At 39.2% G+C, this 27,916-nt stretch overlaps 1 protein-coding gene and 1 long non-coding RNA gene across 10 annotated transcripts in view; both read left to right on the forward strand.

Annotated features, from left to right (window-relative positions):
• Window positions 1-27,916, forward strand: part of SHC3 (SHC adaptor protein 3) — a 305,996-nt gene that overhangs the window by 189,143 nt on the left and 88,937 nt on the right. For all 9 annotated transcript variants that reach the window (XM_017949968.3, XM_031654810.1, XM_031654811.1 and 6 more), the window contains one exon: window positions 9,998-10,068. In XM_017949968.3, the coding sequence (XP_017805457.1) occupies window positions 9,998-10,068 (71 nt within the window). The remainder of the gene's footprint in view (window positions 1-9,997; window positions 10,069-27,916) is intronic.
• Window positions 11,138-27,916, forward strand: part of LOC103878487 — a 33,004-nt gene continuing 16,225 nt past the window's right edge. The window contains exons 1-2 of the long non-coding RNA XR_638701.3: window positions 11,138-13,142; window positions 13,495-13,575. This is a non-coding gene — a long non-coding RNA (uncharacterized LOC103878487). The remainder of the gene's footprint in view (window positions 13,143-13,494; window positions 13,576-27,916) is intronic.

Here is a 27,916-nt window from a genome sequence, read left to right on the forward strand (position 1 = left end):
CTGGCTAACCTCGTGACTTGCTTTAACTAATAGAATGTGGAGGAAGTACTGGTGTCTTTTGGAGAATCTAAGTGTGCATCGTTTTAAAAATTGTTGCATTTGGTCTAAAATCCCCAACGTTTAATTAAATCCCTAAGCCATAATGGTAGATTTGGAAATAGGTGTTGTCAAGCCTTCTAAAAGTGAATTTCAAGTTATTACTAATAAAGGTTGTTCTTTTCAATTCAGCCCAATGCATTTGGTAGACAATTCAGATGAGTGGATTGGCCACATGATATGGCAATGATGAAAATTTTAAAAATGCATCATTTTTCTGCATTGGCATTCCTGCCAACTAGTGACATTCCAGGAGCTTTTAGTGAATTAAAGCTTCATTTGCCTGAAGAGGGTTGCAAAGTTACTGACTGCTTCAGAAGTAATTATGTGCATGATAGGACAAGAGGACTTTTATGCAATGGTGTGGCTGTTCTATCACTGGGTATTATTTTCACCAAATGTGTGGTCTGTATATGAGTGCATGTGAAATGGATTTCCAGGTGTCCAAAACAACATAGAAGCATGGCTCAGAAGATGAAAAAATTTAATAGGGAATTCTTGTGTTGGAGTATATAGAATTATGGAAGAATTTCAAGAGCATCACCATGGAGAAAATGAATGTGAATTTATTCTCCAAGGAGAGCCATGACCTAAAAGAAAAAAGCAGTAGTTTATCATGATGCAAGACTTCCAAATATAGTTAATGATAGTGAAAGTTGGCCAGCTCTTATGGACTAACTCTGTGCAATTGCTATAATTTATCCTTATAATATACTTCTTCATATCAAATTTTCTTTTTAGGTTTATAAAGTATTTAAAATCTTTTCCCCCACTACTTTAAATTGTTAGCATTATTTGTTTATAATTCACCATGCTATGCATTTCATCTTTGCATCATTTCCAATACTGGAAGTATAAATTGTGTAAAGACTTTTAGAGAGTTCGAATTCGTTTTATGCATTTTCATGCAAATTTGACTCTACACAAGTGCAGTATCACAACATTGACTTTGTGTGTAAGCATTGTGTGTGTGCTTAAAAACATTGAAACTTCCAGGTGGCGCAGTGGCTTACATTTGTAATCCCAGCACTTTGGGAGGCCAAGGTGGGCAGATCCCCTGAGGTTGGGAGTTCGAGACCAGCCTGACCAACATGGAGAAACCCCATCTCTACTAAAAATACAAAATTAGCTGGGCATGGTGGCGCATTACCTGTAATCCCAGCTACTGGGGAGCCTTAGGCAGGAGAATCGCTTGAACCCGGGAGGCGGAGGTTGTGGTGAGCTGAGATCGCACCATTGCACTCCAGCCAGGGCAACAAGAGTGAAACTCCATCTCAAGAAAAAAAAAAAAAATTGAAACTTCCTTCTTTTTGTGCATTTGCATTGGTGAAAGAATTTCTTGATCTCGGGTCTTTGGGTGACTGCATATGTGGTAGTGACCCATCACAGTTTTTGATTGATCTCATTAAAAGTCTTAGATTGTCCATCACAATAGTTCAGATGACAGCAGTTATATAAGCTTTAAGAATATGAATATGATTTGTAGGCCCGTAACTTACACCCATGTAACTGTTGTTAGCATACCTAAGTGTTTATGCTTGCAAAAAATATGTGTGTTATTATTGCCTAGTTTATAGGCAATAGGCCTAGTGGCCTATGAAGTGTTCAGTGGTGTTTTTATGTTTCTCAACTAAATCCTCTTTTAAAATGTAAATAAATTTATTTTAAATAATTTTTAGTTTTTAATAAATGTTATGTTTATTTTATTTTAAATAATTATTTTTTTTCCAAAATTGTATCTTTGGGATTTTGATCTTTCTGGGATTTCAGCATTTGGGGTTATGGCATTCTAGATTGTGTCTCTTGGAATTGTGGCCCAGATTCTAAAATCTCACTCTGTATAGGAAAGAAAGTAACAAATGTCTTTACAGTTTTATGCATGTACACATGAATAGAGTTCTACAAATAAAGTTAGTGGGTCAAAGGGCAAGTGCATCTCTTGTGTATCCATAGATACTTCCAAATAGTCTTCCAAGAAGGCCTCATCAAAGTACATTTGCTCGAAGAATATGTGAGAAGGCACATTTTCCTGTGTTCTCACCAAATTTGACCATTCTGCTGGGTGAAAAATTGTATCTTTTTCAGCGTTAATTTTAATTTCTCAGATTACTAGTCTTTACAGATGTATATTGGCCAATTGCCTTTCTTCTGTGAATTTCCTTTTTGTACCCTTTGCCTATTTTTTTCTATGGAGTTGATGAACTGACTTAATGACTCACAGAAACTCTTTGAGTACCCTGGATATTAAAGTTTTTGTTCAATTTATTACATTTTTCTCAATCTTTTACTTGCCTTTTCATGCTACCTATGTCATTTGTTTTGTTTTACAAAAACTATTGATTTTCATGAGTTCACTTATGGCCTTTGAGTTTTGGGTCTTGTTATAAAAATATTATTCTCTAGTTTCTTATAACGCTTTTATATCTTGTTTCTTAGGTTTGGCTCTTTAACCATTTTAGCCTTTATATTTGTGTATGGGGTATGCTGGACATGCGGGGAGAATGTCCCATTCTGCACCACATTAACACACGCCTTACACAACCTTGCACAGTGGCGCTGGGCTAGGCTGGGCTGCTCCATGGATTCTCTTCTTAATGTACTAGCTAATCACAGTGTCGCCTTATGGCTCATCTTTTTTTCAGTGGTTCCCATGGACCTGTGTGCTCTTTCTCCTAGACTGTCTTCTAATGCCTTATATGACTTACCTGTTCCCACATTATTTTCACAAGTTCCTTTTTATCTTCTTCAGAAATTTCTTTGTGTTCTTAAGGGTCATCTTTCATTACATATACTTTAGAATTATTTTCCCAAGTTCTGGGGGAAAAGTGCTGTTGGAACTTAATTGTTATCATAGTTAAATTGTAGATTAATCTGGGGAAGAATTGGCATGTTTCCAATTGAATCTTCCAATCCAGGAAGCATAGCATGTCTTTCCACATAAGCATGTTTTCTTTTATTTATTCATCTTTCATTAAAGTTTTCTTCTATTTGATTTTGTACATTTCTCATTAAATTCATTTTATGTTTTTTCTTTCTTGCTATTGTAAACAAGGTATTTCCCCACATTAAACCCGTTTTCTTTTGCTACCATTTGTCTGATATAGAATGTTTTATGTATTTAGTATTTCCTTTGTCTTTTTTTCATCACTTTATTTAACCCATACGTTAAATAAGGGCTTTGACTTTTAATTGACAGGTTTGATGCATTTATGGTTATTGTGATTACTGAGGTATTGGGAACTATTGCTGACGTTTATATTTTATCTTTGCCTTTCATCTGTGCATATTCTATTTGTATCCCTTCTTTTTACTGGCTGGGCTATTTTTTCTTTTGTTTTGTAGTAGTTTGAAGGTCTCTTATTCTATTCTTATTTTTACAGTGGTATATAAATTTTTACACACATATATAAACATAATTTTTTACTGCTACCTAGAACTAATCAGTTCTGGATCTACCTCTGCAAAACTGAACAGCCCCTGGCATGCTTTACCTTTTCTTCTCCTACCTATCCTTGCCGTCATTCCCTTACCTACCATATTTAGATCTCCTGAGATACTAGTTTCTGATCATTGTAAAAAATACATATTTAAAGTTACGCATCAATAATTATTAAGGCATAAGGTGTATCTGCAACTTTTACTGATTCTTTTATCGTCATTGTTTCTTGCAGCCCACATCCTCCTCTTCTTTGTATTCATTGTTTTTCTGGAATAATTCCTTCAGAGTGTCTGTGGGTGGTTAACTTTCTGAGTCCTCGCCTTGCCCTCCTACTGGGATGCTAGTTTGGGTGCATATAAGATTCTTGGCTCAATATTTCTATTCTTCAGACTTTTGATTATGTTATTTGTCTTCATGTATTTGGTGCTGAAATAGAACACTAACATTATTCCACGCCTCCTACCTTTTTAAGTAACCTGTCTTTTTTTTTTTTCCTACTCCTGGAAAACTTTTAGAATGTTACTCTCTTTATCTGTGTGTCCTGAAATGAGGCTACTGTGTTCTATGAGTGCATCTTTCTTCACATTTCTCCTGGGAGCCATGAAAATGTGACCACCCCTGTCTCTAAACATTTTGTTTTCTGATATTTTAATATTTCTTTTCTTCTTTTTAAAATTTTCTTTTTCTGGAATTCCTATGAGGCAGATGGATCTAAACTCTAACACTTTACATTTCCATTTGTGTTTCAGTCGTTTTGGCACTAGGAGATTTTCTGGGCTCCATTGTTCAGCTTTCATAATCCAGTTTTGTACATCTTGGGAGCCCACTGCTTGAGTTTTCTCTTTTTACCCTAAGTCAATAGATTTTTGTCTCTGTTAGCAAAAAAAAAAAAAAAAAAAAAAGTAGGTAGAGATGGAATGGAAAAAAATTAAACTCTCACTCCCAGTGGTGACCAATGCTTGAAAAAAAAAGTGCTTTGGAATACACTGTAGAAGAAAAGTATAGGCTATAATATGACATTTCAATAAGAATCTAAATCATTTTTGAGGAGTAAGGAAACTTCACAAAATGATTTTAAATCTCTTAAGAAAAAATACATACAGGGGACAGCAGTTGACAAACAGAATAGAATTCAGGTAAACATCTACACAGAAACAGGAATTTAATATACTGCCAAGTTGGTACCTTAGTTCAGGAAGAAATGGATGACTTATTATATAAGTGGTATGAACATGAGTGACAGTCCATCTGGCAGCTAAATATCATAACTCTTCCCATATCCTATGTAGACCAATGCATTTCAAATGAATTGAAAAGCTAAATGAAAAACATTAAATAAACAAACGAATGCATAAATGATAAATATTATTAAAATAAAGGTGAAAAGAATATTAGTAAGAACCTAAGGTCAGGAAGACCTTCTTAAGCAAAACAAGACTCTCAGAAGCCATCTAGAAAACAACCAACATCTATGATTATAGTAATTACCTACAGTCATAATTTTCTTTTTTCCCAAAATACCTCTAACAACTGAAAGCAGTAATTTTTGTCAGATAAAATGTAGATGCCACCAAAAGAAAAATGATTGAATAAGAAGTTAACATCAATTAATCTAAAAGAAAAACATAAATAACTGAATTGAAAACTGGGCAGAAAGATATGAACAATCAAATAACAGAAAAAGAAATGCAAATGGCTAATAAGCATGTGAGAAAAATCACCTTATTAGATTTGAGGGAAATGCAAACTAAAACAGAATGAGTTACTTTTGCTTATCCTTGGCAAAGATTCAAAAGATTGACACTGCAGTCTTGGGAAGGGCAGAGACCACTGTGCTTGCTTATGCACGGGTGCTGAGAGGACAAATTGCTGCACACCCTTGAGAGGGCAATTCAGGTCTGTGACATTGGTGCTAGTATTCACATTCACTGCAAAGGTGGTGCTGGTGGTAATATAACTCCAAGAAATTAGGCCCAGGCTATACATAACTCTGTAAAAGAAGTGGTGGTCTTTACATAATTCTCTGACTATGTGTTAGTGGGTGGTAACCACATCACTTTTCAATATCTACATTGTGATATTTACATAAATCTGCAACCTCAGTTGTGATCCTAACATGACCTTATGACAGAGGAGCAGGGCATTTTCCCAAAAATCTGTGATGCTGATTATGGTCATATTTACATAACTCTGCAATGCTTATTGTTATTGATGTGATTAGTGGTGACAGTGGCATTCCCATGATTCTGTGCTGGTGGATGTGGTACAAACATCTCTCTGTTACAGTGTCGGTGGCACTTATATAACTGCAGTATTGTCATGGTATCCACATAATTCTGCCATGTTGTTGATGGTATTCATTTCACTTTGTGACGTTGATGGAGGTATTCACGTAATTCTGTGATGTTGGTGGTGGTATTTACATAATTCAGTGATACTGTTCACGGTATTCACATAACTGTGACATGGAAGTCATAGTATTCATATAACTCTGAGTGTTGGTATTGACATAGTTTTGCATCATTGTTTATGGTGCTAACATAACTGTGACATGGGAGGTCATGGTATTCATATAACTCTGAGTGTTGATATTGACAGTTTTGCATCATTTTTTATGGTATTCACATAACTGTGATGCCAGTTGTGGTTTTTATGTCTGTTGATGTTGTGGTGTTGGTGGTATTCACATATTTCTGCAGCTTTGGTTGTGGTATCCACACAACTCTGTGGCAATAGCCACAGTATCCATAAACTCTGTGGTGGTGGTGGTGGTTGTATTCACGTAACTCTGTGATAGTGGTGGAGGTGTATCCACGTCACTCTGTGATGTTGGTTGTATTCACATAACACCATGATGGTGGTCACAGACTGCAAAGTTTGTCATGGTGTTCACATAACTCTGCAACATTTGCTGTGGCATTGACATGATTGTGCAACACTGTGGTAGTGTTAGTCTCATAACATGGTGACATTGTTGTTGGTGATGTTTATGTAATTCTGCACTCATGGTTGTGGTATTTACATGACTGCAATATTGGAGTTGATGGTGGGATTCACATAACTGTGAAATTTGTCCTAATAGTCCCATATTGCAACCTTCACCACAGTATCATGTAATTTTGCAACATTGATGGTGGTACACACATAACTGTGCTATGGTTCTGCTGCTGATAGTCACATAATTGTGAAATTAATTGTGGTACTTGCCTAACACTGTGATGTTGGTGTTGGTAGTATTTACATATTTCTGCAATATTTATGGTGCTGTTCACATAACTGTGATACTGATCATTGTCTTCACATAGTTCTGTGATGGTGGTGGTGGTTGTGTTACTCTAAGTGCAAGAGTGGCGGTTGTATTCAGGTAAATCTGTGACATTGTCATTGCTGTTCATGTGACACTACAGTGTTGTTGCTGGTGGTCATATAACTCAATGACATTACTCATGGTGTTCACACAATCTTTTGAAAGTGGTCCTGGTATTTGCGTGACTCTGCAATGTTGGTAGTAGTAGGGTTGACGTGCATTGTGCAGTTCACAATGATGTGCATGCAACTCTGAGATGATCATGGTGTTAACATAATTATGCATTGGTGCTGCTGGTGATATTCACATGTCACTGTGACATTGCTGATGATGGTATATACATAATTCTCTATTGGTGGCAGTGGTATTCACATGAACCCACGACATTTGCCATGATAGTCATGCAATTTTGCAGCATTGGCGGTTGTGGTATTTATAATATCTCTGACAGTGAACATGGTGTCAATATAACTCCATTGCAGGTTATGGGATTCACATAATTTTGCATCATTTTCATTGGTGGTATTCATGTAGCTCTGTGGTGTTGGTCATGGTGGTATTCACAGTATTCTGTGGTATCGGTCATGGTCGTATATGGATAACTCTGCAAAATTGGCTGTGTCATTCTAATAAATCTGTGAGGTTATTAGTGGTGGCATTGACATGACTCTGCAATGACAGAGGAGGCAATACTCATCTAACTCTGAGATGTCAGTCATGTTATTCATATATTCTGTGAAGTTGATGCAGGTGGTACTCTACTCTGGTGGTCATGATATTCATATAACTGTGATGTTAGTCATGGTATTCAAATAGCCCTGCAACCTGGTTGTGCTATTCCCATAATCCTGTGATGGTAGTGTGGGTGATATTCCCATAACTGTATCATTGGTTGCCTATTTGCATAGCTCTGTCATGTTGAATGTGGCATTCACATCATGCTGCAACATCAGTGGTAGTGGTATTCACCTAATTTTATGATAGTGGTGGGGATTATATGCACGTAACTGTGGTGTTACTGCTGGTGGTATTCTTATAAACATGTAATGTTGGATGAGGTTGCAAATCATAACTGCAACAATGGTGGTGGTATTTATATAACTCTGCAACATTGGTCATAGTTTTCACTTAACTCTGTGATAATGGATGGAGTGTTTGCATAATTCTGTGACTCTAGTCATGTTATTTATATAAATATTCTCATCCCCTAGCATCCATGGAGTGGTTTCAGGACCCTGTAGGATACCAAAATCCATAGATGCTCAGATCCCTTATATAATATGTTATAGTATTTACATGTAGCCTGTGCATAGCCTCCTTTATACTTTGAATCCTCTCTAGATTATTTATGATACCTAATATAAATGCTATGTAAATAGTTGTTACTATATTGTTTATTTGCATTGCTTTTATTGTTTTTCTTTCTATTTTCAATCCACAGTTTGTTGAATCTGTGAATGTGGGACCTGCACACATGTAGGGCTGACTGTATACATCCGTGGTGGGGCAGGTATTTACACAACTCTGTAATGGTGATGATAGTGTTAACATAACTCTGAATTGTTCATAGTTCTCAAATAACTCTATGGCATTGGCATATTTACATAATTCCACAATGATAGTGGTGGTATTCGTGTAACTCTGCCACGTTGGTTTTTTTTTTTTTTGTGGTATTTTCATAATTCTCATAATTCTGGAACAGCATGGTGGTGGTGGTATTCCCATAATTCTATGATATTGATGTTCATGGTATTCAGATAACTCTGTTGTCAGTTGTGGTATTCATATAACTTTGTGACATAGGTCATGGTTTTCACGTAACTCTGCAATGGTGGCTCTGGTATTTGGATAATTCTGTGGCTTTGATGCTGGTGGTATTCACATAACTCTGTGACATTGGTCCTATTATTCACATGAACTCGTGATGTTGGTTGTTGTAATCACATAACTCTGCAATGTTGATGGTAGCCTAATTCATATTTCTCTATGACATTGGTCATGGAATTCACATAACTGTGATGGTGGTGGTGCTATTCAAATATCTGCCTTGGTAGTGGTATTCTCTTAACGCAGCCACGGTGGTTGAGGTATTCAAGTAATTCCATGATAATGTTTGTTGTGGTAGTCATATAACTCTTAATGGTGTTAGGTATGGTAATCCCCTGAGTCTGCAAAGTTTGTTGTGGTCTTCACATATCTTAGTGACTAGTGATATTGGTACTGGTGCAATGGTGGGAGTAATAATCACATTTATGGGTGTGCAGACAGGCTCAGATATTTTTTAAAATTTTATAAGAAGATATGACAAAGCCAGCCTCCAATTCACATTTTCTAAATAATTCAAATGCAGTTTTTTCTGTACCATACCATGAAATCTCCTCCTGCTAAATCTAAGGCATTTATCTAAAACATCTGTATCTTCAAACTCCCCAAGGGCTTTGGAACATAAATATTGGATCTAGTTCTTTATCCATAACTTTAGTTATGTCCATATACTTACACATGTACATTTTCATGTGTGAAACTGATCAAAATTTAGCTATACATTTAGATGTATAAATCTGAGCTTCTAAAAATTTATGATCATGCAGAAGAGAGCCTTCTGATAAACCAAAGTAAATCACCTTTGAGGGTGATCTATAGTTCATAGAACCCAAAATATGTTTATTAGATAATGACATTTAATGTTGATGAAAATGTTGGTCATATCATGTTTTCATTCTTTCTCTAAAAATTGTAAACCTGTAGAAGCCTCATAAAAGACTAGAAATGCAATGTTGAGGTCTGGGTGGTAGTTTCATGGCAAATGTATGTTTAAACAATCATTGAATTAAACATTTAAGATCCTTGGATTTCACAGCATATAAGTTATACTTCCATAAAAGCTTTAAAAAGTGTACATCCAAATAAGATGAAAATACTAATACTAATTTTAGAAAAATCCAGTGTAGTGCCAATCTAACCACTCACGATATTTTCTTGTGGCTGTGAGTTATTGCTTTTATAGAAACAAAAACAAAGCCTCACCCTAGAGTTTAAAGTTAAAATGTAATTTAAGAAATATATATGGCTCCCCAAAATGCCCTTGTGTAGTTAGGAGTTGTCTCTTTATCTCAGCTCTCAGGGCTCACGATTTACATTTTTTCCCCTTGCAGTACTTGGGGTGCATTGAAGTTCTGCGCTCAATGAGGTCTCTTGACTTCAGTACAAGAACACAAATTACCAGGTAAGCTCTCTTGAAAATGGACTCCTGTGATTTTACTTCAGAAGGAAGGATTTCAGAGGTTAACAGCTGAAACATTTTTAGAGGAAAAGACCAGCCCTTGGAGGGTTGGTTACTGGTGACAGTGAGTCAGGACTGTTCTCATCTCAAGACATGGGCTTGTTCGTCCATGTTTGTGATGTATATCTCTCAACCACAGTACCTTGAAGGACACTCTGCCCTTGCACGCTCTTTTTATAATTTAGCTGCAGACATATGGAGCAGCTGAGTATTTATGTTTGTTTCTTTAATGTGTGAAACTGTAACACAAGATTGGTATTTTAAAATGTACTGAACCATGTACTTTTTAAAAAAGAAAATCAAGATGTCAAGAAAGACTTTCCAACAGTATACACAGAGAGTAAGATGCATAGAATTGGAAGCAGGAACAGCCATGGGAGTAGGTCATTCAGTAAGCAGACCAATTCTTTAAGGTGTCTGTGACTTTGAACAGGTTTTATATATTCTCCACCACCAAGTAGAATGAAAGCTTCTTGGGGGGCAATATTTAAGCATTTTTAAAAATAAAATTTTATACTCTAGTATAGCTTCTAGTAGAGCTTACACCTTTAGAAAAATGCCAGTTTCAAGCCAGCTTGAAGAGGAGAACTGGAAAGCTAGGACAGAGTCTGTGAAACTGCTACATTTCTGTGGTCAAGGAGCTTAGGTTGCTTTGGCACTTATGCAGTAGCTTAATTTAAATAGTGACCTCAGAAAAATGCCTCATATTTACTTTATTCAAATCATTCTATTGCATACATTTGGATTAGCAAGCCAAGTCTAAAGATTGAGCTTCAGAAAGCAACTGGTTGTAGTCATTAGCTGCTGAGAAACATACACACCTCAATTCTGTTGTAAGTACCATAATAATACCTCTTTCTCTTCACTGAAGAAATTCATGGTCAAAGAGTTAATGTTGTTTTTTTTTCTCTCTTTCCTAAGTGCCTTGAGACACACAGGTTATGCATGTACCAACATCAGTAATCTACATGAAGAAGAAAGCCACTTCCACATATTTGTAGAAAATAGTTTATGAGAATTTCAAAGACAATGGAGTGGTATTTTGAATAGAGAGCACTGTGGTTAAAAGAGAAGCCTGAGTGTTTTCTTAGTCATTTATTCATCTTACCCATGAAAAGGCATGCCAGTGGCATCATGGTGGGCAGAGCACTGTGCCAGTGACTGGAGGAATATGGGAACTGTGTGAAATTGGTCATGTTCTCCTGTGTGGTGGTTGTTTTTAAAGGAATGACAGTTAATTGGGAGAGAACTGTCAACCATTCCTACCAGGTTCCCTTTCTAGATGCTAGGATTTCTGAGGTGATTTCATGCCATTTTAGTTCTCCTGATGTAATTATTAAGCATCTACTACTGATTGTGCACACACAACACACTGGACAATGTGGCTGTCCTGCTTTGCTAGGCCTCTCAGTGTTGGAGAAAGGTGTATTCATAAATGATTGAGGGGCATTTGAGGGGCACAGAACAAGTCCTGCTCCTTGAGGTAGTCGTGGGGTGGGGGAACAAGTGAATAATTCCAGTTTGCTCGTTGATGAGGATACAACTCCTGGGACTCTCTGGGGTACAACCCAAATGGGCAGAAGTAATAATAACATTGTAGAAAAAAGCAGTTGGAACAGACATTGTTGGGTTTGGAGGTTTTGATGTCTTTCTTCAATCCCATTCCATTTAGATTTTTGGGAAGGTGAAGGAGCATAATGGGGCAAATGAAGCATGATTCTTGTACTTAAGAAACTTGGTGTTGAATTCTAGTTGTGCCAGAATTGTCTTGGGTTTTATTAGACTTCTTGAAAGCTACATTTGCTTGTCTCCATGATGCTTTCTGTCTCTTTCATCATTTTTAGCAGGTGACATGTTTCTTTCTTTAGCTAATAGCTAGAGGTCACTCAAAGGAAACAATTTGACAAATCAACTTCAGAATGAAACCCTTTGCATCCAGTTGAAGAATACACAGCAATGTCTTGTAAATGTAGCACACTGTGGAGCTTTTAAGGTCTCCATGGTAACTAAGTGTTAAATGTACCTGTGATTAAACTCCACTACCATGGTTTACTTTATATACTAAAGAAATTCTTGGAAGTTTATAGTTTATAGGGAAATCTAATGTCCTAATTAGGTTATATTATACAGGCAGCACCAGGAAAACTGGTTTCCAAAGGCACTCCAGTCACAACTTTTATTAAAAAATATTTTATAAGCAGATAATTAGTCCCTATTTATCTGTTTAATTTAAAATTTTGTCCCTGCAGCTGAACTTCACTCCCAATATTTTACTTTGTATACAAAAATGTGATGACTCTACTTCAGAATTGAGGTGTTTTGAAAACTCCCCAGGAATATGCATAAAATCTTCTTAGTTTGAAAGCCAAATTAAACTTGTGAAAGGAAAATGTCTTTCTTTTGGAAAGGTATTTCCTTTTGGTTCTTTTTCAGTGTACTGGCTGGGTTCTGAGGAGACATTTATCACTGATGTCAGTGTGTGTGTATTGCAGTTCAGAGTGTTGCCTGCTTATCTTAAAAAAACAATGAGGCATAGGTATAAATGAAGGAACATGCGGATCAGCCATCAGTACATGAGTGGACTGAATGCTATGAAATTACATATTTTTCTGTTGGATGTTTCATGGGAGAGACTTTGCTTAGAAGTTGGCTGAGTAACCATGTGATCTTGGTATGAAAGTGTTAAGCATTCAGTAGAGCTTTGAGTCTGAACAAAAGGGCAAACAAGCCCTGGTGAGATGAAGAAGGGAGCAGGAGCCTGGAGATGCCTGAAGATGTTGGTGAGAATCATAACCTGGCATGCGTGGTGGTGGTCTGCTTGCCAGCCCTCTGCACAGTGGGTTTCATCTTCACCTTGAAGGACAGCAGGCCAGACAAGACCTCAGCACAGCTTTGCAACTCTGTCCACCCTGTCTTCTCTTCTAAGAGTTCGCTTGGAAGGCTTGGGAAAACTCAGCGCTCAAGTCACTTCTGGCTTCCAACATTCTATAAATACTCTCAGAAAACAGAAGCCCAAGGTAAAAACTTTCGCCACACAATCCTTCCATTCCATCATGTCTCTGAGCATCCTTATCCATGTGCATTCCATCCCAACTCTATGTATGTATTCTGTGTGCATGAGCCTGGGTGTGCATCCTCGTTGAACTTCCTGAAAGGGAGGGGCCAACCAGACTGCATGCTGGGTATCATAACCCGAGGGAGGGACCTCCTTCACCCATGCATCCTCTGCGACCCCTCTACCTCTCTCTTCAGACATTTCTGTGTTGCATGGACATTTAATCACAAGTTCATTTGGGGATGGAAACAATGCATATTGTGTAGTATTAAGACAGACTGAATTTACTAACAAGATATTTGTGGTGTTTGTAGAGAATTTCCTATCCCCAGGACCTGGCCTAGGCTGAGAGAAGCTGTGTGGAGTGGAAGATGGACATTGAGGAAGAAGGGCAGGTAAGGTCAGGCGTCCTTGGAACCACAGAGAATGTCAGAAGTTGAGGAATGCTTTGAAGGTTCCATTACACCTGCCCAGTTGAATGATGTGTATTCCCATATGCAGGGCAGTGGGATCTGAATATTTTTTTGTTCAGATTTTGTGGTAATAATTTCTTCTTTGAGAGTGGGTACCATGAACTCTACTAAGTGGGCATGAATTGGCTGTAGCTGTTCTGTGCTAAGGAAGGGCATTCTGTTAGTGTTAGGGTGACTTTCTCATTTTTGCAAACACTAGGATGTAACTCTGAGGGTCGCATATTTGGAAAATCCATTATATAAACCATGCTAAGATATTTTTACAACTGGCACATGGTATAGAAAACAAAGTGGACTTTAACTCATGGGCTTCCTTGGATCTGATAAGAAATCTTACCCATAGATTAGATTTCCATTAATCTTTAATTAGACTTCAGTTATGCATCAGGGATAGGTGTGTGTGTGTGTGTGTGTGTGTGTGTGTGCGTGTGTGTATGTATGTGTATGTATATATATTTTTTGAGACAATGTTTCACTCCTGTCGTCCAGCCTTGAATGCATTGGTGCAATCTTGGCTCACTGCAACTTCTGCCTCCCAGGCTCAAGTGATCCTCCCACGTCAGCCTCCTGAGTAGCTGGGACCACAGGTGCATGCCACCATGTCCAGCTAATTTTTGTTTTTTTTTTTTTTTTTTGGGAGAGTGGGGTTGGCCAGGCTGGGCCTCCTGAGCTCAGGTGATCCATTCGCCTCAGGCTCCCAAAGTGCTGGGATTACAGGCATGAGCCACCGTGTCTGGCCAGGGATAGGTTCTGAGATATGCGTCATTAGACAATGTTGTCATTGTGCGAACATCATAGAGTGCACTTAGGCTAGATGCTCTAACCTACTGCACACCTGGGCTCTGTGGCACAGCCTGTTGCTCCTCGACTACAAACCTGCACTGCATGTGACTGTGCCGAATTCTGTAGGCAATTGGAACACAATGGTAAGTATTTGTGTATCTATCGTATCTAAGTATAGAAAAGGTAAAGTAAAAATACACTATTATAATCTTATGGGACCACCTTGATCTATTCGGCTCATCATTGACTGAAATATTTATGTGGTACATGTACTTGATTATGATATTTCAGAATTCTTTGTTCACTGCAAAATAAACACCTTTAATGTTGATTTAAGTTAAACGTGCCAGGGAAAGGGAAAGGAGTGAATCTATTTTTGTAGATTCTCTGAGGCTGGTTGAATCTCGGAATTAGAACAGAGAGCAGTCATGTGAATTACCCACCACCCCACCCCACCCCCAACCCTGATCCCTGTGCATTTGGGTGGTGCAGAATGGCTAGCTTTTGGATTTTAGCCTTACAGGCTCTTACTAAATGTGCTTATTCTAAGCATGTTTCATGGTCAAGCCTCTCTCAGCCTGCACCTGCAGAGGGGTGAAGCCTGGCAGGAAGGGGTTGGTGCTGTCTTGGTTTAGAGTCCTTTTTGAAAACACCAGCTTGCCTGTGTGCATGTGCATCCTGCCTTTGGAATAAAGCAGGCTGGATGCCTCCACTTCACTTCTGCACTGTTACTCTGATTTTAACACCAGCTAGAATAATGTCATACCCTTGTGTCGCCTTCATGGGCGTTTGTGTGCAAAAATGCATTAGACATAGGGGCGCAGGGATTACGAGTCCTCAGGGACCACAACCCAGGAAAGAAGCCCAGAGTCACAGGGCAAGGGGCCACAAACTCACCACAGGCATGGGATACTACCCCAGAAACATGGAAGAGGGTCCCTGCCAGTCTGGGAGATTTCCCAGAGGAGGGAGGGAACATTTAAGCCAGAGTGAATTTCTCCCCCAACAATATGGCAGATGTATGACTTGGGCCGAGTTCTCCAGCCAGCCCATCAGGGTGACTGGACTGTAGGTGGTCACTCCTGACAGTCCCTTAGCTAGTCCAACTCTGTGCAGCAGTTCTAATGCTTGCCAAAGAGTAAGAACCTGAGTCAGGCTCAGCGAAGGACCATGGAGACAGTCTGCATCCATTAGGCTCGAGGCTCCCTGCTGTTAGAACACCAGCAGAGCCCTGAAACACAAGGATTGGAGCTCTGCTTCCTCCAGGCCTCATTCTGCTCTATTTTCATGTTCAGTCCTTCAAACATAATGCATCTAGTAAGTTTATTTTCATTTGTGACGTTAAACAGACATCACTGTGGAAATGTCTGATCCAGCTGTGGTGCAGGGAAGGGGGCCCCACAAGCCGTTTTCTTGGTTAGACCAAAGGTATCTTCAGTTGCATTCCCCCAGCAGCCCCTGAGACTTGGTGCGAGGAGCCTATTTGGGAGGATACCTAGGGAGCAGTGGCAGGGGTGGGCACAACCAGTGGGAGGGGAGAACCGCCCCCAGGACCATTTGGAGCAGGGTCCCGCTGTGGGCGCTGGGCCCTTTGGGGAAGTGTGTAGGAACTGGGGAAGCTGGGATGTCTGCTCACCCACTGCCTCCACTCACTATTGAAGGACAGTCCCCTGCTCCTGTAGGCTGCCCTGTGTGGGCTGAGAAAGCTGGAGAAGCCACCACTGGAGTGGCAGAGACCAGGTGCAGGCACTCCCGGGAGCATGGCAGCATTTACGGGACTGTCCATGCAGCTCAGAGTGTCACGGCCTGCCAGGCGACAGCACTGGCTGGAGCCATGCAGTGTCAGAGCATTCGGCTCCCGTGTCTGACTCTCTAAATCAGATTTTTTGGTTGAGGCGCCTCTGAACAGCTGCCTGGTCCAGTCTTTGGACAGCAAACTCCTGACCACTTGGAGCAGAGCCTGTTGATGTAGGGTAAGCTTCCTACTCTAGGGGGTGAGGAAAGGGTTCCTGGGTACTAGCCCACACTGACACTCGGCAGAGACACTCATTCCACCAATGAGATTGACCTCTCTAGGGCTGGGGTCCTCATCCAGAGAATAGGGATGACACCCGCGCTTCAAGGCTTGTTGAGAGACATAGAAATGAGACCTGAAAGTGCTGGGGCCGCACCTGGCACATAGTAGATGTTCAATAAATCTGCACGGGGTTATTACCATGAATCTCCTTTTGCTACTCACTCCTGATAAAATTCTGTGTATAATAATTTCAATTGCTGATTGGTATTGCTATTATTAATATCAACCAATTCAATCCGGGGTGTTTTCTCTAACTGAAGAGAAAGATTGGTTTGATGCAACAAGCTGAAGTTACTGAAAATATGTGGTGATGTGGCATTAATTTTCACTTGAGCTCATATTATCTAGTATTTCATTCTGTGTTCCTGCTTTACTAATTCTAATGATGAGGATGAGGATGACACTAGAATGGAATACTTACCCTGCTCCAGACACTGCACTAAAGTGTCATTCATACATTCAACAGCAAGCACTTACCGTGTCTAGTCACTGTTTAGGTATTGAAGATAAAACACTAAGTAAGTGCTTACCTTCTGTTGTGGGGAGAGGGAAATACACAAACATGTACCTAAGTAGGATATCAAGGTGAACCACATGAACATGCCATTTTTATAGATGAAATGATCCAAATATCAGCAATTTTATATAGTTCAGCACAGTAATTTCAGATAGCGATGAGGGTATGTGTGGTCTTTTCTCAGTAACCTTGGGAGGCAGATTGTATGTATTTGGGGGATGAGGATACAGGATCAGAAAGTTTATGCAAATTGTCTAAGACCAGATAGCTAGGAAAAGGCAAAGTCAAGATTTGAGCTAGAACAGTCTGAACCCAGAGACTAAAGTCAGGAGTAGCAGTTATATTGCTGCTTGAGTAAGGGGGCTTGCATCCTTCAGAACGGCAGGAGGACTGGCAAACCCCACAAGTACAGAGGGGCATCATTTGGAGGACGGAAATTACATGCTAATTACAAGACCATCAAGATGCATTTGCTGACCTCCATGGTGAGATGGTCTTGAGCAGGGTACAAAGAAAACGAGTGTAAGGGTAGAGTCTGTGAGAGGCAGTTGCAGTCGGCTGGGATGCAGCGGGCAAGTGCATGTAAGGAGAAGGGTCAGCTGTGGGGGCAGTGTGGCCTCTGTGAAGACTGCACTGCCTGCGTTCACCTGACTGTGCTCATCCCAGGCACGGTGACGCCCCTCCTTTCTGTGCTTCAGAAACTCTTAGTTGAATTTCCCCAAATAGTAAAAGGATATGTAACAACATGGAAATCTTTTTTCAAAATTGAATATGAATAATTTATAGAAAAGATAAGGCATTCACTACCTCAAATAGCAAATGAAGGGTGGGATGGGGTGGGGAAAGGTGGGATTGGTGGGTGAGAGAATAGATAACCTGAGGAAGGATGGGCTTGGTGTGAGGAGGAAATGGGAGACCCCCAAGGTGCTACCTAGGTCGAGGTGGTGACAGCAAACTACAGAAGGTCTCTATCATCACAGCAGAGGGAAAGTACTCCTCACCTAATGTGGGCTCCACTGCGGCACAAATTCCTTTAAGAATCCGTCAGGTTGGTTGCAGAGGGGCCACGGGGCTGGGCTGTGTTCTGTGGGCACTCTGACTTGGGACAGGGCCCTCAAAGATTTGCTACACATACTTAAATCATTTCATTTTCTAGAATAGTGGTTCTTAGACTGGAGCATACGTACATCAAAATCACCTGCAGAGTTAGTTACAACACAGATTGTTGAGCTGACCCCACAGAGTTTTGTGATTCAGTAGGTCAGAGGTGTGAGAAGGTGAATTTCCAGCAAGTTTTCAGGGGTTGCTCATGCTGCCCATCCAGATCACCCCAGTTTGAGAACCGGTGTTTTAGAGTTCTATTTTTAACTTTAGAACCATTTGCAACTACCGTCTATGAAACCACAGCTTTGAAAACGATTCTGTTTATTTTTTTTCAATTGATCCCACTCATCCAGAAATTTTAAAAATGGAGAACATAGATGACTTGGTGACTGAGAATGGTTTAAATAGAATCCATAAAATGCATCCGTGGTGTTCATTCCCCTACTCTCCTTGAGAACCATCTGGCATGGAGCATTTTTATAATCCTCATGCCAGAAGCACATTTGTGTCACAATGTACCTCTCTGACTGCTCCTTTTCTGTCTCTTCCTCTGAGTTCACTTATCTCCCAAACATATCATTCCATAGGGATCCCTTTGTTCCTGACAGAGGCAGCCTCTGGTAGTAGGTTTAGAGTCTGACTGTCTGGGTTTTCCTCTAGGGTCCACAGCTTTCCAGCAATATGACCTTGTGCACATGACTTAAGTCCTCTGTTTTTCAGTCCCCCCATCTTTAAAATGGAAATCACAATGGCACCTCCATCATAGGGCTGAGAATTAATTGAGCTAATGTCTGAAAAGCATTTAACATGCTGCCTAGGAAATGCAAGGGCTCAAACATGTTGACAAATACTGATATTCTCATTTTTATTTTATCCTCTCCATATTGATAATCTCATTGCTTCAAACAACACTTTCAGGTATGTAAGTCACAGATCTCTATCTTCACATCCGAATTTTCTCTCGAGGTCCAGGCCTGGGTTATAGTAGCCTAGCCTGCTGGACATGTCTTTTTGGAGACAGCCAAGCAGCTGCTGAGTCCTGAGTCCTGGCTCTGCAACATTACTTCTCGTAACTTCCCCGATTCTCTTCTATTACTGGAGTCAGGCTTGGCTCCCATCTCTGAATTCTTCTTGTAACTGCAATCCACATGGTTTCCCAAACTCAAAAGCTTGGAGTTGGTTTCATCTCATCTTTCTCCCTGTTCTATTACGAATACCTGTTGATTCTCCCTCAGAAGCTCCCTTGTCATTTCTCTCTTTTTCCTGTCTCTCTCTCCTTCAGTTTCCTTTGTTCCTGCCAATAGGTTAATGTACCTCAAACATATGACTCCCTATTAAACATTGTGGCTTATCTATTCTTTGCTGAACACAATGAAAATATTCTTAACTTAGCATTCAATGTTAAGTTCCACTTGCCTGGCTGCAGCACACCTTTCCAAACATTCCTCCCAACTCCCATTCAGTGTATCCTCCACACTGAATGCCTGCTGTCCATTCTCTTGGTCCACAGTCCATGCCCTACCATCACCTTCCAGGCTAAATATTCAGCCACAGATGGATTTACTTTTGTCCTGAGCTACAAGGCCACTATGTCCGTATTCATCTAGACTTTGATTTCATTGCACATCATATTGAATTTTTAAAGACACAGACCATTTTTCATCTACTTTTAAAGACAGGAAGTCCTCACTTAACATTATCAATGGGTTTTTAGAAACCGCAACCTTAAGTGAAATGGCGTATAACAAAACCAATATTTTTTTCTCACCAATGGTATAATGAAATGGCTTTGCTGTGCATAGTTTTGCTTCAAGCCAAAGTTTCCAAAAACCTATACATGACATTAAGTGAGGACGTACTGTATCATCTGCTGTTAAATACTTCATTATTTTATAACCACTAAAAAAAGAAACACTGCCAATTAAAATATGACACAACACTTTCATATCACTTAGAATCAGTCTATATATATTGAAAATGCTATTTGGGGTTATTACAGACACAGACATATCATTATAACTTGTACATCACTTAGTTTTTTCTTTTTTTCTTTTTTTTTTTTTTTTTTGAGACAGAGTCTCGCTCTGTCGCCCAGGCTGGAGTGCAGTGGTGCAATCTTGGCTCACTGCAAGTTCTGCCTCTCAGGTTCATGCCATTCTCCTGCCTCAGCCTCCCAAGTAGCTGGGACTACAGGCACCCGCCACCACGCCTGGCTAATTTTTTGTAATTTTAAGTAGAGACAGGGTTTCACCGTATTAGCCAGGATGGTCTCGATCTCCTAACCTCGTGATCCACCCATCTGGACCTCCCAAAGTGCTGGGGTTACAGGTGTGAGCCACCGCGCCCGGCCATCACTTGTACATCTCTTAAAAGGAAAATATAAGCAATATAAAAAAGGTATTGCTAAAATTTTCTTCAAATTCAGAGTCTGAATATACAGAATCATTTCTTGATCCAGAGTCATTACCATCTATTTTTTTCCTAAGTTTTATTGTCCCTTAGGTCATTTGAAGAGCATTGGAAATGAATAAATTTGGAATCTGAAAAAAGATTGAGGAAATGTTGAAAACCAAAGATGGTTTTTAAAAAGATCAATGCCACTGATAAACTGATAGTTAGACAGATTAAAAAGAGAGAAATTCAAATGACCAACATCAGGAACAAAGGAGAGGCCATCATCCTTACAGGTGCTGTAGACACTGAGAGAATAATAAGGGAAAACTTGATGCTAATGAATTTGACAACTTAGATGAAAGGAACAAATTCTTTGAAAGATATGATTACCAATGTTTGCTAAAGAAAAAATAGATAATCTGAATAGGCCTATATCTGTTAAATAAATTAAATGATTGTATAAAATTTTTCAGAGAGAAGACTCCAGGACCAGTACCACTGGTGAATGCTATCAAACATTTAAGGAAAAAATAACATCAATTCTCCACAATCTTTTCCAGGACATAGGAGGAAACACTTTCCAGTTTATTTTTGAGGCAGTATTATCCTGATACCCAAACCAGACAAAGGCATTACAAGAAAAGAAAACTTATGAACCTAGACACAAATGCTAACAATATATAAACAAATTGGATCAAGCAATATGTCAAAAAGAAAATAATGCATTATACCCTGTTGGGGTTCTCCAAGGATTGTAACTTCAAGTCAACATTTTAAAAAATCAGTGTAATTCCCCATATTGGCAAATTATATATATATATATATATATATATATATATGAAAATCCCAGCAGATACAGAAAAGCCTTTGACAAAATTCAACATACATTCATCATAAAAACTGTCAACACACTAGGAATAGAAGGAAAGTTCCTCAATCTGATAACAGGGCATCCACTAAAAATCTACAGCCAATATCATAGTTAATGGTGAAAACTGAATACTTTCCCTCTAAGATCAAGAACAAGGCAAGTCAATGCAGTAAGGCAAGAAAAAAATAAAATCCATTCAAATTAGACAAAAAGTAAAAACATCTTTTTTCTGCATTTAACATGGACATCTACATAGAAAATCCTGACAAATCTACATGAAAGCTATTAGAACTAATAAGTGAGTTTAGCAAGGTTTTAGGATACAATGTCAAAATACAAATATCAATTGCATTTCTATAGACTAACAAGTCAATTGGAAAATAAAATTGAAAACCGACCATTTACAATAGCATAAAAACATAAAATATTTTAGTGTTACATTTAACAAAATATGTGTAAGAGTTACATGCCAAGTACTATTGAACGTTGATGAGAAAAATTAAAGATCTAAATAAATGGACAGATATACCGTGTTCATAAACTAAAGACTCAGTATTGTTAAAATGTCAAAACCTGGCCAGGCACGGTGACTCACACCTGTAATCCCAGCACTTTGGGAGACCGAGGTGGGAAGATCACGAGGTCAGGAGATCAAGACCATCCTGGCTAACACGGTGAAACCCTGTCTCTACTAAAAATACAAAAAAATTATCCGGGTGTGGTGGTGGGCACCTGTAGTCCCAGCTACTCGGGAGGCTGAGGCAGGAGAATGACATGAACCCAGGAGGCGGAGCTTGCAGCGAGCTGAGATCACACCACTGCACTTCAACCTGGATGACAAAGCAAGACTCCATCTCAAAAAAGAAAAAAAAAAAGTGAAAACCTTTCCAAATTGATTTATAGATTTAACACAATTCCAATAAAAGTACCAGTCGGTTTTTTTGTAGAAATTGATAAGCTGATTCTTAAATCTAGAATAACCAAAATAATTTTGAAAATCAGTTCAAAGAGAATTCACAGTTTGAAGTCATCAATACAGTGTAGAATCAGCATAAGAACAGACTTAAATGAAGTAATTCTAAGTAATAAAAAACAAGTAATATGTACAACAATGTGGATGGATCTCAAAAACACTATGCTAAGTAAAAGAAGCCAGATACAAAAAGCTTCATACTATGTGATTCCCTTTATATGACATTCTAGAAAAGGTAAAACTGTAGAGAAAGAAATTAGATCACTGGTTACTAGGATCTGGAAGTGGGGAAAAGAGATATTGATTACAAAAGGAGCATGGTGAAACCTTTTGGGGATAAAAGAACTATCCTATCTCTTGATTTGATGGTAGTTACGTGACTATATGGGTTTTTCAAAATTCATAGAACTGAGGATGGGCATGGTAGCTCCCAGCACTTTGGGAGGCTGAGGCAGGATCACTTGAGGCCAGGAGTCTGAGACCAACCTGGGCAACATAGTGAGACCCCTATCTCTGCAAAAAATTAACAACAGCAACAATAAAACCCTCATAACTGAACATCTAAAAAAGGTTTATTATACCTAACAAACCTGACTCTTAAAATGTTAGCTTTTTTGGAATTCTCTTTCAAACTAACGATACCCGTTCTGCAAGCTTTGATGCATATGTGCAGGAAATGGTAACTACCTCATGACTGCTGCCTGGCCCACAGCGATTTCAGAAATATGAAAAAAAAAATACGCATCTTGAATCAGTTCTAAGTGGTACCTTCTCTTTGCAACCAGACTTTAAGACCCTTGAAGGCACCATCTGAGTTTGGCTTTTGCTTATATCTCATGGGCTTTTAATGAACATTTATTGGGTCAATTAATGAATTCTACAGCAGAAAAGCTCCTTAGACCTGAGCTAATGGATAAGGTTGTGCGATGGGAAACATAGGAAATGCACAGATAAAAATCAGGCATGATTTAGAGAAAATAACTATGTCTTGTGGATCAAAATGCATTCATTTTTTCTGATTACAGAAACACCAACAAATTAATGTGTGCTTATTGATACAAAATTGGAATGACCTCCCATCCACAAACTCAACACTGTTAAGATTTTTAAATATCACATTTTAATTCCAAGATGCACCCTTTTCACTTGTTAATATCTCTGAAATCGATGCAGTTTATATTCATGGTGTCTTCACAGCTGCTTCTGCCAGGCCCATGGCAGTTGTATAGTTGCTGTTGGTCTTGAGCATGGGCACACTTGGAGCTGTTTGTGTTGACAGAATTAGCTCAGTGATCAGTACAACATCATTTCAGGGAATGACAGTCCTCACTGTGGGCCAAAGTCCTTTCCCTGATCCCTTCAGGGAAAGGTCAAGCATTAAAGCTTACAGGATAGACTTCAGTGGCTTGGAAGAAAATACTGGAAATAACCATGAATATTCTTTTGAAAAACTGCTGTATCATCTACATTCTTGGTGGCTCAGAGGATGATATTGCATAGAAAAACACAAACGTGAACAATTCTGAATCAAAGGGTTCAGAAGTGTTGAAATTGGCATGTGGAGAAGTTGGAGGATAACTTTTAACTTATTTCACTTACCTATTTGTTTTTATATATACAAAAGAGTGATATAGAATAAAAATTGATCCATTAGCAAGTCTAAAAGAGTTCTCTAAAAGTGTAAAGAAAAAGCCTAAGTGATAGGAAAGTGTTGTGTCATAATCTTATTGACTATAGTTTTTCTTTACTTGTGAAACATAAAATATGATCTATTTTACAATCACTTGCTCCTTCGATTCTATTAAATATAGCTTGTAATTTCTTCATTTTTCTGTGCATTTTCAAACTTTCTATATGATTTTAAACTTATAAAAGAGATACAAGAGTACAACAAAGGAATGCTGCATATTTCCTTTTTTTTTTTGGAGACAGAGTCTTGCTTTGTTGCCCAAGCTAGAGTGCAGTGGTGCAATCTCGGCTCACTGCAACCTCCGCCTCCCGGATTTAAGCAATTCTTCTGCCTCAGCCTCCTGAATAGCTGAGATTACAGGTGCCCACCACCATGCCTGGTTAATTTTTGTATTTTTAGTAAAGATGGGAGTTCACCATGTTGGTCAGGCTGGTCTCAAACTCCTGACCTCAACTGATCTGCCCACCTTGGCCTCCCAAAGTGCTGGGATTACAGGCGTGAGTCACTGTGCCCAGCCCAAATTTTTTTCTGAACTATTTGAGAATAAGTTGGAGATGTCATACCTCTTCAACCCTAACTAGTTAAGTGCACGTTTCCTGAGGACAATATTATTTTCCTACATACTCACAGCACAATGATCAAGTCAGGAATTTTAACACTGACAGAACACAATTACCTAATTTAATAGTCTAAATCCAAATTTCATCAATTGTTCCATAATGTCCTTCATTGATGGTTTTATTCCTTCATTCCAGGATTGTTTAGAATCACACATTGCATTTTGTTGTCACATCTCTTTCGTTTCCTTGAATCTGGAATAGTTCTTTAGCCTTTCTTTGTCTTTCTTGACATTGACATTTTCTGAGAGTGCATGCCAGTTATTTTATAGAATTTCCCTCAATTTTAATTTGCCTATTGCTGTCTCATGATTAGTGTCGGGTTATGCATTCCTGGCAGGAGACAATAGAAATTGTTGTGTCCTTCCCCAGTGCCTTATCATGGAGGTACTTGATGTCCTCATTACCTCCAATATTGATGTGGCCCAATATTGATGATGCCAGCTTTGATGATTTAATTAAGATGGTATATTTTTATATGCATTTTTGATATAATAGTGTTCCAACTGTATAGAAAATGTCAGATTCATCTTTCCTCCTTTAGAATCAATCATAAGCATTTTCTCATCGTTAAATGCTATTAATATTTTTTGTTTATTATTGGAAAAGCCCAAAGTCTAAAGTGTCTAAAAGCAATGGAGATTGAACCCCATTACTTTGCAAACTTGGGTCTGAGATTCCTTGACGAACCCATGGGGAGGCGTCCTCTGGTGACCCACAGAGGTGACAGGCAGCCCTCAGAAAAGGCCTGTAGGAGCTCCTGGCCCAGCACATAGTAGGTCCTCAATCATTATTTGTCAAAATCTTACATTTTCAGGAATCCAGGGGAATGACTAAAAATGAAGCAAGCTGCTTAGAGCACCAGCTCAGAAGATGTGACTCATGAGACAAACTCCATGTGAAAAAGTTATATTCCATAATTCTTCCTTCCTTTCTGCCCCCAGGGCCTTTTAAAAATGAAGATTAGTACATCTGCATCTGCTTAGCAGGATGGAAGTCACTTATTTTAGAAAACACAGCTTCTTTTGTTTGGCATAGTGCTTTGATATAAAGTCCTTTCTCTTCATGTTTTCATTTTACTGCTTATAACCTTGAGAAATGAAGACTTGTTATATAAAGATTAGGAATTTATAGTTCCTTTTGAAGTAAAGCCTTTGAGCACTGAAAATTAAATTAAATTGGCCAATCTGTAATTTCCTATAATTTAGTTAAATGCAATTTAATACTTAAAATAACTGCTAAGAGAGATGTACTTTGTTGGATGTTGGATCTGATCCTGCCTCCTCTGATGTGATGGCTTGTGGCCTTTTTTTTTCAAGAGAGCAAGCACCTTCTTGGCGCTGCCTGCTGGTGTCCAGGGCTGGTTGGTGGCCTCCTTGCTGCTGAGATCCTCTCCTGACCCAGCGGTCTCTGCAGCGCCCTTTCTGGTGGACCCTGGCTGGTCCACGCAGTTGAACACCTGCAAGGATTGAGTGCCTTCCTGTCACCATCACGCATTCTCTCTGGTACTTTTATGAGGTTCTGGCCATTCTGTCTTGCTGTCTTCTGTTTCAACAAAGCAATCTTCACTTCCCCATCTTGACATGGTCGATCTTTGGGACCAGCTGTCCTGTGCATTTTAGGACGATTAGCAGCCCCTCTGACCTTCACTCTCTAGATGCCAGTAGCACATCTCCCCCTAACATTGTGACAACCTTCAGACTTTGCCAAATGTCCGCTGGGGGTTAAAATAGCTGCACCACACTAACTTACATTCTTTAGAAATAAATTGTATTGCACTGTAAAAGTAGTACATACATATGCACTAGAGAAATTTTAGAAAACAAAGAAATATACAAAAAGAGGGCTTGGGGTTTTCAGTTAATTTTCCACGTATTTTCTTTTCAGTCACACTTTATACAGAATCTCGTGCCCCTCATTTTCCTCTTATGAGTAATATTAAGTAATCATGTCAATACATTAATTTAATTGTACGTTATATGCATATATTAATATTATCACTGTCTACCCCTCCAATCCATTTGCTTAGTGTTCATGGAAATTAGCTTGTAAGCCCTTGTACATTTAGTAGGAGTGGAGTCAAAGCACAGATCTCCCTTGGGGGTGCACTGGATGGAGCCTGCCTCACGTCTCTGGGCTCCTGGAACCCCAGGGACCAAAGCAAGTAAGGATTTCCCGGTTTTCTAGGAATCTCCAATCATCTCATGCCTACTTAGTAGCAGGCAACATTTTTACATGTTTGGTTGAATTCTTGTTTTTATCTGAACAAGCCTCTCTCATGCGTATTCACCGTTTGTGCGGGTAGTTGAAGAGAGCTGGCTCCTTGGAAATCTATGTGCATAGCTTTCTATGTGTTATTTATTATTTTTTAGCTGTGGTTTGTTTACCTCTGAGGCAGCACTTTCTGACATGTGGCCAGACACCCACAGAGCCTTTTAATAGCTGCGGAGGACAGGGAGTGCTGAGGGATGCTGCCTCGGTGTCCCACGAGGAACATGTTATCATCCAGGTTTGGAAGTATCTTAGCTCAATTATTTATAGCCTCAGGCAGGAATTCTATCATTACAGGCATGAAAATGCATCGCAAAGTGATGATGAATTTGGAATACTGGAGGTCTAATTTTGCTCAGAATGAAGAAAGAGAGAAAAATCAATATGAAAGTCAGTCTGTCTGTCCTTGCCCTGGAGTTGGGGGTGTCAGGCTGCAACTGAGCCCTGTGACTGTGCCCACAGTTCTCGGTGTGTGATTTTTCTGGGAATAGTTTTTTTTGGCTTTTACTTAGTTGCTACTTATTTTTAAGTTGTGGTAAAATATATATCACATAAAGTTTACCATTGAAACCATTTTTCACAGTGGCATTAGGAACATTCACATTGTTGTGCAACCATCACCACCCTCCATCACCAGAACTTTTCATTTTGCAAAACTGAAACTCTGTCCCTGTTAGACAACAACTCCCCACTTCCCCCTCCCCCCGCCCAGTCTAGCAACTCCCATTCTGCTTTCTGTCTCGATGAATTCGACTACTCTAGCATCCTCATCTAAGTGGAGTCATATAGTATTTGTCCTTTTGTGACTGACTTATTTCCATTAGCATAATATCCTCAAGGTTTATCCGTCTTGTAGCATGTGTCAGAATTTCCTTCCGTTTTAAGCCTGAATAATATTTCATTGTCTGCATGGACCACATTTTGTTTGTCCATTCATCAGTTGAGGATATTTGGGTGGTTTCTACC

Source organism: Papio anubis, chromosome 13 (genome assembly GCF_008728515.1).
Source record: "Papio anubis isolate 15944 chromosome 13, Panubis1.0, whole genome shotgun sequence".
In the NCBI taxonomy this organism is placed as follows: domain Eukaryota; kingdom Metazoa; phylum Chordata; class Mammalia; order Primates; family Cercopithecidae; genus Papio; species Papio anubis.